We start from the raw sequence: 12,298 nt of genomic DNA, 5'->3' as shown, positions 1-12,298 counted from the left end.
ACGTTCTTAGTAGTCAGAGCAAGTCTATTTAATGTCTTGTATTCACATCTTTTCTATTTTCCCTGTATATTATTTTTGTCTGTGCTCTTCTCTGCCCCACCCCCCACTTACTGTTTTATTATCAGAAAATAGATGCCATGGATGTTTGGGAAGACCTCACTGAACTTGGTTATCATCTTGCCGAATTACCAGTAGAGCCACACCTTGGTAAAATGGTGCTGTGTGCTGTTGTTTTGAAGTGCCTGGATCCCATTCTCACTATTGCTTGCACTCTTGCGTATCGAGAGCCTTTTGTTCTACCTATGGTGGCCTCTCAAAAGCGTGCAGCTATGCTGTGCAGAAAACGTTTAGCTGCAGGAACATTCAGTGACCATATGGTGCTCCTCAGGGCTTTCCAGGTATTGTTTCATCTTCAGAAAGGGTACCAATAATAGCATGTGTACAAAAGTAAATGGTATAACATTGGATGTGAAATGATTGACTAGAGGGAGTCCTTAGAGAGTGAAGGTTCTTTTTGTGTAGCAGATTTACTGTCTTGAATTAATTAATAATGTTTAAGGAAACATTGTATTCAGCTGTTCAGTTTTATATTTTTTATCCTAAGTTTCAACCATTACCATTTTGACAGGATAGAAAACAATATAGAGATAGAGAGATGTAGGAGATAGATTAAGTTAACGTAGAGAATTGGGTAAACAAAATTTAGTAATTGACTAGAGAAATGGTTTAATACATTTCAGTTTCAGAATTGTTTTTGGCCTCCTTTTATTAACATATGTCACTGTATTTAAGTGCATTTTCTTATTTCCAAATTTGTCTGTAGATTTGTTCAGCTAAAAAATACTCTTTGTAGGCATGGCAGAAGGCACGAAGTGATGGCTGGGAGAGGGTCTTCTGTGAAAAAAACTTTGTTTCTCAAGCTACAATGGAAATCATCGTAGGCATGAGAACAGAGTTACTTGGTCAGCTTAGAGCTTCAGGTAAGTAGCTCAGATTTTTCTTAACATAGTTTTTGAATTCAGTCTAGTACAAGTGTATATAGATTGTGACAAGAGTAGTATTCACTGATTTTGTTTTCCTTTCCTAATCTGAAATGGACATGTACTTTCTGAGTGTGGTGAAGATGCTAGAGTGAGGAACTGTAGCTGACAACAGAATTAGATGCTAACCTAAATGAAAGGGCCCTCATATGTCCTCATTTCACTGGTTTTCGTAAGAAATCTGGTATGACTCGTATGTGAAATGTTGCCTTGAATTTTTATGTCCTATTAATCTATTTCTGTAAGAATGAATTACGTTTTGTGTTAGCATGAAACATCAAGAAGTATTTCTGGTATTTTTTTTCTTGGTGCTGTTAAAATTGGCATTCTGAAAAATGCAGCAAATGCATAGTTTATTTCACCTTTGTCTCGAATTCCTTTTCAGAAACAGAAATATGAACAAGCAATCCAGTGTAATTTCTGTGTCCTCTTCAGGTTTTGTCAGAGCCAGAGGAGGTGCTGATATTAGAGATGTTAATGCTAACTCTGAAAACTGGGCTGTGGTTAAAGCTGCCTTAGTGGCTGGGATGTACCCCAATCTTGTGCATGTGGACAGGGAAAACCTGGTTTTGACAGGCCCAGAAGAGAAGAAAGTGCGATTTCATCCTACGTCTGTTCTTAGCCAGGCTCAGTATAAAAAGGTAATAAATATTACTCTCGTTTTTATGAACTGCAGGTTCAAAAATATTCTGTCAAAGTTAAGGAAGTTTTAGAAACGTGCCTCTAAATTCGTCAGTACCTTAAAGAAGCCTGCATGTGCCTGTTTTTAGACACTGTATTTTTAAGAAATGCTTTTCCTGCCAGGATGATAAAATAAAGCACTGGCTTAAGAGCACTGTTTTTTCACCAGAATTTAATTCACTTAATCCTTCTATTGGGACAAGATAATATGGCACATAAAAAAACCAAACAGCCTTCTTAGGAACCTGTTCTGGAGATACAGTAATCTCTGCTGATAGTAGCAAGAAGTTCTGCTCTGAAGCTCAAATTTCTAGATACATGGAGAAACAAGATTTAGCTTCAGAGATGTTTGAATGTTCTTCTGAAGTGTGGTTGAGTTTTTCTGTGTGTATCTGTTCACATATTTGTATGTTTAAAATAATAAATGTGTTTAAACTTATTTTAATTACAAATGGAAGTTAAAACAGCCTAGTCTCTCGGTTGCTCTTGTGCAGATTCCGCCATCAAATGGGCAAGCTGCAGCTGTTCAGGCACTCCCTACTGACTGGCTTATATATGATGAAATGACAAGAGCTCGCAGGATAGCAAATATCAGATGTTGTTCAGTTGTAACACCTGTCACTGTGGCACTCTTCTCTGGACCAGCTAGGTTACCACATAATGCTTTGGAAGAGCCTTTGTCCTTTCGAGGTATATGGGGTTTTGGATTTGGCAAGTTTCAATTGGATATACAGCAGTATGTGACACAGAAGGCTTCTTTCACAAGAATATGCAATACATGTGTTAGTGAATTCTTAAAGCTACAAAGCCACGGTACCTGTAGCTGTTGAAGACTAGTTTTCTGGTTCTGTAAGTAGTGCCTCAGGCACAGGCAAGTAATCTTCTAAATGTGTATGATTTCTCAAAGAACATTGAGTGCTACATCTTTCTAATCTTTGTTATACTATCAGAAGTAACCACCATCTTGGCCTTATATGCTGCTGTAGGTAAAGATTATGAAACATATGACAAGGATTGGGATCTATATTCTTAGTCTACAGTGATTTTTTTCTTGGGGTTGTCATTGAAGGGCTGATTTCTTTGCAGATGCTAATTGATTATAAACAGCAATTACCCTGTTACACTTTCTTTCTGTTACTGGTCATCCGTTCTGAAAAATTACTTTTTAATCAAATATTGTTTCATCTTCCCCATCTTTCTAACTTGAGTTGTAACTGATTGCTTAGACACGTTCTACCTGTTCAGGTGAAGTCTCAGGCATCCCTCATACAATGCTATTGAAGAATGACCTCAGGAGATCTCCTCTTACTGCTGTAATGCTTATGAAAACATACCGTATTAAACCACTTATGTCTCTACTGGACAGGAACAGGTTTGCTTTCATTTGTCTGAGATTAGTTAACCAGAAAAAATGTTGAACACAGGCATTATTAAGTCCCAGATAATATTTGAATAATTACTTGTAAGTTACACTGATCTGCAAACAGTTCAGCGTCATGTTGTGTTATGAGTAGTAGAGAAGTAGATTTACAGAGCATCTTCCTCTAAGATTTGAAGGTTTATGATGTAAATGGGGGGGGAAATTATGGAATGCTGCTGCTTAGGGAAGCAGTGGAGCAAGAACTTCAGATTTGTCCCACAGGTTGTTTGGAGGCCTCCTTCCAGAAGGTAATATTATCTAGAAGCCCAGCTGAAGTGCCTCTGTACCAATGTATACAGTGTTGAATAAGCAGGAGGAATTGGAAATGGTGGTGCACTTGTAAAACTGTGATCTCACTGCTATCACAGAAACACGATGGGATAACTCGTGTAACTGCAATACGATGATTAAGGGCTCTAAGCTTTTCACAAAGGAAAGACCAAGTAGGACGGATGAGTTTCCCTCTATTGTTAAGAAGTGGCTAGACTGTGAAGAGCTGCCTCTGAGAAACAGTAGTAACAAGTTTGAGAGCTTGTGGGTTACAATGAGGGACTGGTCCAGTAAAAAACGTTTGGTGGTTGGGGTCTGTTACAGGCCACATCTGATCACGGAGAGCCTGCTGACAAGGCTTTTTCACTTCAGCCTTGAGGCGTGCTCACAGGCTGTCATCCTGGTGGAGGACTTGAACCACCCAGATACCTGCTGGGAAGCAACACAGCCAAACTGCACGTGATTCGGGAGATTCCTGGGGTCCATTGATGATAAGCTTCTGGTTCCAGGTGTTGGATAGACCCACCAGAGGGGAAATGTTTCTGGGCCTGGTGCTCAACAGTGTAGAAGAGATGATTAAAGAGGTTAAGATTGGAGGCAGCCTGGGTTGCAGTGACAGTGCCCTGGTCAAGTTTGAGACCTTGAGGAATGTGGGCCTGGCAAAGAGCACACCCTCGTGGAAGGAGATGTTAAGGCCCATGTGAGATGAGGAGATAAAGTGAGACAGACAGCACAGCTTCACGAAGGGCAGATCATGCCTAAGCATTCTGATGGCCTTCTGTGATGGAATGACTACTTCAGTTGTCCTTCCAGTGTCCACCAGTGTAGTCTACCTGGACTTGAGCAAGGCCTTTGCACAGTGCGATGAGGAGGGGCCTCTTCTCCCGGGCAAGGAACAGGACCCGGGGAAATGGTTCCAAGTTGTACCAGAGGAGGTTTTGCTTGGAATTAGGAAAACCTTTTTGTCTCAGAGAGTGGTCAGGGACTGGAATGGCTGCCCAGGGAGGTGGTGGAGTCGCCGTCCCTGGCAGTGTTCAAGAGGCGCCTGGATGAGGAGCTGCGAGATGTGGTTTAGTGCTTGTGGTAGCAGTGGTAATGAGAAGACAGTTGGACTAGATGATCTTGTGGATCGTTTCCAACCTTGTGATTCTGTGCTTCTATGATTTTGAGATTCCTAGAAATCCTTGTTTGAGCCTGTTGTGTATCATTATGATCCACTTAAATCCACATAGCATCAGTTGCGTGAGGGGACCCTCCCTCTGAACATCCAGCCCCATACAGGCAGTAAGGGTGCCAAAAGGTGCTGTGCTTTGCTACCAACCACATTCAAAGCAGCTCTGAACCCTTCATGTTCAGCTTAAGAAAACTTGATTTTCATAATTAGAAAGTCTGCCACTGTTTTAATTCCTGAAGTTAATTTGCCAGAAATGCTGACGGTGGGTGAGTAGGACCACTGCTTCTGTGATTTGCATAGGCTTTGGTGTAGTGGGTTAACAGGGTGGATCTAGACTTGATGTGAAATGGTATTGGCCTCCTTATAAACCCTAAGAGGGTGGATGCACCCAGTGGTATAAATCTACACTTTCCCAAGATAAGTGAAGTAACAAGCTTTAGAACAAGCTTTTCTGAACTGTGTCTGTGGTAGTTGTCCCTAGATTGTAGAAGATGCTAGTAGTCACTCTGTTTCTGCTCTGTTTTTCTTGCTCTCCTCCTCTTCCCTCAACAGTACTTAAAATTTAGGTGGTAAATATACTAGCAGAAGTCGGTCTGGTCAGCTGTGGAGGCAGGACCAACATGGGCTTTAACTTCAAGGTAGCATTAAGCCTTTGTTCCACCTCAACAGGACTTGTTTGAGATGTTGGAAATGGCAGTAGTGTGCACAGAGAACACTTTGATGTGGTAGTGCTTAGTTTGATGTAAGGTGTAAAATTCTGAGAATACTTCACAGCTTTCTTATGTAGTATTTCTGTAGCAACCAGTATTGATTGTTCTGTTACAAAGGAAAGCCAGTATGGTTTGAGTCGTGAATGTGGGTGCTTACGTAACAGGACCTCAGGAGTTCTGGGTACTGGAGTTCTGCTGAAGCAAATGCAGGCGAGCAGACTTGTTACTGAGATGTATTTGCAGCAAATAAATGTAACTTTAAATATTTTTAATTTAGAAGGAAAACTGTGTTATTTCATGCATTATGCTGTGAATAGTGCACATCTGATGACGATTGTATGGAAATGTGAATGCTGGTTTTGTATCTGTTTGATTCAGGAAATAGGGTAGCTAATGATGACAGCGATAGTGGGATGGAGGACGAAAGATCCAATGTGGCACTACTGAAGCTGGATGAATGGCTCCATTTCAAATTGGACTCTGAAGTAAGTAATGTTCAGAGAAGCTCTGAATACTTTAGAAGGTGGAGTTGTGACTGGGTTATGAAACATTCACCATTCAGATGCTGTAGTAACGCTATCTTGCAAAAGAGTTCAGAACAGTTTTTAGATAATATGGAAGTTAAATTCTGGTCTTCTAAAATATATTGTCATTTGAATTATTATGCATAAGAAAATGATCTCCCTTAGAAATTAAGCTCTTCCTTCAGAATCGTGTAATACTTTCTTTTCTCCCTGTCAGTCTGTATTCCTACAGGATAAAAGTGAAAGTGAAAAATAAGTTCTGTAAGTTTACTGTATAATTTTGATTTTCTCGCAGAGCTGATTGAAATGGAAAGTTCTAGTAATGACCTTGAAGCACCTTTTTTCTTCCATTTATAGGAACTGAGTAGCTTTCTTTAAATCTTTTTTTTTTCCTGCTTTACTGGTGGTTGAGTATTGCCCTTTGGCTTGCACTCTGTTCATCATAGAATACCAGATGCTGCCTGATAAGAGAGTGTATACCTGTGTAATCTAACGTTCATTAGTGTTTAACAGTTTGTGTTCATGACAGGTTGCTGGTTTGCTGATGCAACTCAAACTCAAGTGGCATAGCTTACTTCTGCGCCGAATGAGAGCTCCTTCTAAACCTTGGTCTCAAGCTGATGAAATAACTATAAGAACAATTGTATCTGTTCTAAGTACTGAAGAACAGTTTGCAGGATTGCTGCAGCCTTCAGGAGTTGGTCAGAGGCCAAGGCCTGTTTCTTACAATGAACTTCCTTCAGCACCTACCTGGAGGTCAGCCAGCACCTCAGCAGAAAATGAATTATCTGATGATTCCTCTAACGCTGAAAAGTAAGCTCCTGAAAACTTATGATTTCACTGATAAAAGTTCCATATGTGTGCCTGCTGTATGACAGTACAGGTAGGAGCGTTCCTGAATTGTGATCTCAGAGAGATCACAGTAAGTAAAAGTAGTAGCAGAAAGTTTAGCATTCTAAACTGATGCGTGATGAGCAGTATGCATTTCTTAGATTTGAAGTGTTTGATATAGTTTGTAATTTCTGTAATGCATGTAGTTATGTGATACACTACTGTGTATACCTTAGTATTTCTGTGATTGCTTGCCAAACCCTTGTATATATTAACACCATTTGGTACCAACCTCTACGTTTAGAGTTCTGAGGAAGTCTGCACATCCAGCATTTCATCAGCCAAGGAGATACAAAGAAAAAAATATTTTGTCTTCCAAACGAACATCAGATGAGAAGTCAGATCAGTCATCAGTGAAATCTACAGGCAGCAGTTCCTGTCCTAGCCCACGTGCTAGTCCTTCTCCAATGTCTGGAAAGGTAGCATTCATAAATTACCCACTTTGATATCCACTCTGAATTTCAGAAATAAATTCACTGGTAACTTTCAATAGTGCTGTGCATTACATGGATAAATTAAGATCTTTGTGTTTTGATTTTTAACAGCTGCATAGCACTTTTTTTTTCTTGCAGCTTTCAACCTAGACTAAATATCCTCGTGAGAATTTGAAATTTACATTGCAGTTAATGTTTTATTGCATCAAGTGTCTCTTTTTTAAAAAATTTCCATTCCATCCACTAATTTCCACTGAAGTCTGTCTTGAGCTAAATCTGTTTCAACTGCGTGTCTGGTGATTTAATGCTGGTAGATAAGGAGGGTCAGGCAGAGATCAGCGAGGGAAACTCAGTGCACCCAAATCCATGTGTCCCAATGGGATGCACCCATGAGTTCAAAGGGAGCTGGAAACAGTGATTGCCCAGCCACTCTGTCATCTTTGAGAGGTATTGGGAAATGGGGAAGGCATCTGGGGAATGGAAGCAAGCCACGGTCAGTTCATCTTCAAAAAGGGGAAAGGAGAAGGAGCTGGGAAACTCCAGGCCTGTCACCTTGACCTCTGTACCAGGGAACGTCATGGAATAGGTCATCTTGAGTACAGTCACACAGCATATGCAGGACAAGCGGGGGATCAGGCCTAGTCAGCGTGGGTTCATGAAAGGCAAGTCCCACTTGACCGTCCTCATCAGGAGGCCTGTGGACGTAGCCTGCTTAGACGTGCGTAAAGGCTTTGACCTGTTTCTCCCAGTATTCTCTTGGAGAAGACAGCAGGCCATGGCTTGAACAGGTACACTGTCTAAAAACCTGGCTGGATGGCTGGGCCCAGCTCATGGAGGTGGATGGAGTTAAATCCTCCTGGTTACTAGTGGTGTTTTGCAGGCGTCAGCATTGGACGTGGCCTTGCTTAATGTCTTTGATGATTTGGATGAGGGATTGAGTAACACCTGGGTGAGTTTGCAGATGACACCAGGTTGGGAGAAAATGTTGATGTGCCTGGGTGCAGGAAGGCACTACAGAGGGATCCAGATGGGCTGGATCAATGGGCTTAGGCCAGCTGTATGACCTTGTAACCAGATCCAGTGCAAGTCCTGCATTTTGGTTACATTTGGACTCCTTGGTTCAAGGAACTTTTAGAGAGTATCCAATGGATGGCCACAGAGATGATGAGGGGCCTGGAGCGTTTCTCGCATGAGGTAAGACTGAGAGACCTGAGATAACAACCTGGAAAAGATGAGGATGGGCACAGGCTGGAACACAAAGTTCCATCTGAACATGAGAAAGAACTTCGCTCTTAGGATTGACAGAGCATTGGAATGAGCTGTTCAGAGAAGTTGTGTCGACTTCTCTGGAGGTGTTTGAGACTAGCGTGGATACTTTCCTGTGTAACATCTCTAGGGAACCTGCTTCAGGAGAAGGGTTGGACTAAATGATCCCCTGAGGTCCCTCCCAGCCTCTGTGAATCTGATTTGTGGGCCTTTCCTGGGCTGCGTAGAGCTTCGGTTCTATGTGTGGAGCGCCTCCTCCCCTTCTCTTGCACAGGTCTCAGGGCCTGCAGGGCTGCTTCTCTCCCATTTCTCACTCCTCTCTTAGCTGCTGTTGTGCAGTCGTTTTCCCTCTCTTAACTCGGATCCTCTCAGAGCACAGCTGGTGTCTCCTGTGGCTCAGCTCCGGCAGCAGCGTATCCCTTTTGGTGCAGTTGGAGCTGGTTCTGCTCTCACATGGGACACTGCTTAATTCTGCTTGCAGAAGCTTCCATGCAGAGACCCCTGCTACCAAAACCTTGCCACGGGAATCCAATTCAGTGTCTTCAAACAGTAGTGCGTGCTGCTAACTCAGGAGTCCAGGGAGAGTACAGCACTATGACTTGCAGAAGAGATGCCAGAAGTGGTAGATGAGCTGGATGTGATTCGTTGTTGTAGTTTTGATTTTTTTGTTTTTGGAGGAAGGAGATAAGTAGGAGAAGAAATCTTCTTGTTTGTTTCCTTCTTTATACTCTCTGAATGTTTGTCTTTTTTGTAATTTATTTGCGGTTCTTTGGAGAAAAAGAAAACCGAAGCAACTCCGACTTCTGTGTTTGACAAACAGCTACCTTGTATTAATTCTGTGTGACAATTTAACAGAAGATGGGAATGAAGATGCAATAACATCTACAACTCAACAGAATAGCTAATGGACTGTTATGTAATACAGTGTTATTGTTGATGTTTTTATGACATTTAAAATTTGCTGAGTCTTTCAGTGTAATCCCAAGTGACTGATAGACTTTGCTCGTGGTCAGATTTCAGAGAGCATCTTTGAAGAGGAAAAAAGAAAGATACTTTTGATTTTTCTAGATTAAACATTTTTATACATCCAGCTGCTTGAGGGATATAGTGAGATCACCCTAAAACTAATTAGAATGTTTAGTCTTCAGTGCAATCATTATTTAATTCCACAGTTTAAAACTGTGTTTTTCCTTTTGTGTTTCAGTTTTTGTTCCAGAGATTTGCTAGGATGTCTTTAGAGATACAGGCTTGGGGAGGAGTGGCTGGAAAGCTGCCTGATGGAAAGGGACCTTGGTGTACCGATGGACAGTGAGCTGAATATGAGCCACCTGTGCCCTGGTGGCCAAGAAGGCCGATGGCATCCTGGCCTGTATGAGAAATGGTGTGGTGAGCAGGAGTAGGGAAGTCGTCCTGCCCCTGTGCTCAGCACTGGTGAGGCCCCACCTCGAGTACTGTGTTCAGTTTTGGCATCTCAGCACAGAAAGGACATGGAGGTGCTGGAGCAGGTCCAAAGAAGAGCAGCAAGGCTTGTGAAGGGCTTGGAGAACATGGCCTGTGAGGAGAGACCGGAGGAGCTGGGGCTGTTTACTCTGGGGAAAAGGAGGCTGAGAGGAGACCTTGCTGCTCTCTTCCAATATCTGAAAGGTGACTGCAGCGAAAGTGGGGTTGGTGTCTTCTCACTGGTGACAGGAGACTGGCTGAGGGGAAATGGCCTCAAGTTGTGCCAGTGGAGGTTTAAGTGGATATGAAGAAAAACTTGTTTACAGGAAGGGTTGTCAAGCACTGGAATAGGCTCCAGGGAGGTGGTTGTGTCACCATGCAGGAATGTATTCAAGAACCGTTTGGATGTGGTGCTCAGGGACATGATTTAGCAGAAGGTTGTTAGAGTAATATGGTTGGACTTGATGATCTTGAAGGTCTTTTCCAACCTGATCAGTTGATTCTGTGATTCTATGGCAAATAGTTCTTCAGACCGAAAGAGTCTTAAGGATCTTTACACAACTGTTCTCTATTTATGGCCGTGGTTCTACAAAGAGGCAACCTATCACTTGTTTGCACTTTACTGAATTAAGCTTAGAATAGAGAGAATAATAATCTTTGTTTTTAGAAAGGCACAGGATATGTGGTTCAGATGTTCTTGTGTGTAGTGGTGGTCTGTTCAGTGAGAATTGTCTTCGTAAAAAATGGTGTCTTACTGTGGATGGAAAGAAAGCTTGAACCAACTGGGCTGATGTTTTGTCTTCTTTCAGCCGTATTTAAAACAAACAAAATCTTGTGCAGGGAGGTTCCAGTGTATGTCTCAACAGCAAAGAGAATGAGTTCTTCCAGAGAAACTGAAAGTAATTGCCTTTATCTGTCTTGTTCCAGGTAGTTTAATACAGAACAGACTTCTCTAATTCTCTGCTTATTTCTAGGAGCTGGACCCGCAAATTGGAGAGCAGTTGCTCCAGCTCTGGGATCATCCTACTTCAGCAGGAAAAAGCTCAACTGACAACGTAAAGTAATAAAATAGCAGTAGGTATTTCTTGTATTATTTGCTTTTTGTGATAGAGGAAAAGCTATCTATGTGCAATTGAGCTTGACAGCATTTGTCCTTGCAGCTGTTAAGAAATAAGAGAAGGTAATGTTTGCTAACTGCTTGCTTTTTTTTCCAGCCCTGGGTGTCAGAAATTACTTAAAGCCAGAAATGTGCCTCCAGTAAGAAGATGAGGAAGAGGATGGTGCAACAAGGCCTGAAAGTGTTAGTGATGCTGTGCAGCTGGCACTGGAAGAGTAAAAGGAAATAAAGTGGACTGTAATATTTTTCATGTATTAACAAAAATCTTAACGTTGTTCACCCGCCTGATTTCAAGTGAATTATTTTTTTCTGAAGTAAATATTTAGTGTGTAGGTGATTTTCAGAAATAGGGTTAAATTAAGAACAAAACCTGCAATTGTGCTTACTGAGTTTTAAATGGCACAGCAAGTACAGTTTGAACTGTTGAAGTACACAGTTACGTTCAAAGCTTTTTCAGCATGAGTGGTAAAGAAACCAGTGTTTCTAATAATTGGTCTTGTGGGTTGTTGAAATTGAACAAATTTCCTTTACTAAAACGAATGAAAGATTTCCTTAAGAATTAGTTGACGTTCCATGTGAGAAATCAATATGTATTCATACAAACAATTGAGCAGCTGGAGAATATAGAAGTTCACTGAAATATGTAAATCAAAGGGAGTGTGAGACTCCTTTGAGAGTTGTCTTGTTTGATGTCTGCTCCCAGTTTGTAGTTTTACACCTTGTTAACGATGAGCGTAGTTTACTAAGTCTCAGTTGCGTGGTAATGGGTGAAAGTCTATAGGGCCCCACTGTGGGCATTCTTAGGAGGGGATTTGGGTTCATTAAAGAAATAACTGCCAGCACAGCTTTCTTTGATTACCGAGTTTCTCTTTACAGGTTAAGTTCTTGCTGTGTAAGATTAGTGTCAATTCACTCTATTTGCTGTCAGCACGATGTTTGTAGTTGATGTTAAAATAAACACAGAGCGTTTTCTGCCTCTGAGCCTGCTCTTTTGGTGTTGATGTCTACTGAGGTGTTCCTACAGAGTACAGAATGCTCCATTCATTCTTGCGTGCTGTGTAGTGTCTGCTATGCATACCCAGTTGGTATTGACTTCACAGGTCTGCTTGGATGCTGGTAGAGCTAGTATTGCCTGACAGGGTATTTCTGGAGAGCACGTATGCAATGAAGGTGTAAGTCTGTTGTCATGTTCTCCAGTACTGCTGGGCTGTAGCATGCAGAACAACGTGGACTTGTATGCCTTGTACAGTATTTTGGAGTCCTGTGCACGGGAGGGTTAGAACTGGATGGGTAGCAGGAGTGGGATGTGACTGGTCAACAGGCTGAGAGTG

The 12,298-nt window shown here is 41.8% G+C and overlaps 1 protein-coding gene across 1 annotated transcript; it reads left to right on the top strand.

The window, feature by feature from the left end:
- Positions 1-38: 38 nt before the first annotated feature.
- On the top strand, positions 39-11,948 carry YTHDC2 (YTH domain containing 2; the record flags this gene model as incomplete). The annotated part of the gene is made up of 9 exons (XM_042866232.1): positions 39-398; positions 854-980; positions 1,476-1,681; positions 2,216-2,411; positions 5,674-5,780; positions 6,349-6,632; positions 6,955-7,129; positions 10,825-10,924; positions 11,065-11,948. Coding segments are annotated over 8 exons (1,545 nt in total), but the record flags the coding sequence as incomplete, so codon positions are not given.
- Positions 11,949-12,298: the final 350 nt, after the last annotated feature.

The sequence above is a fragment of the Lagopus leucura genome, unplaced genomic scaffold, assembly GCF_019238085.1.
Source record: "Lagopus leucura isolate 7727_CA_CO unplaced genomic scaffold, USGS_WTPT01 Super-Scaffold_810, whole genome shotgun sequence".
Taxonomy (NCBI): Eukaryota; Metazoa; Chordata; class Aves; order Galliformes; family Phasianidae; genus Lagopus; species Lagopus leucura.
Note: the sequence above shows the minus strand (reverse complement) of the source record. Positions and strands in the feature narration are given on the sequence as shown.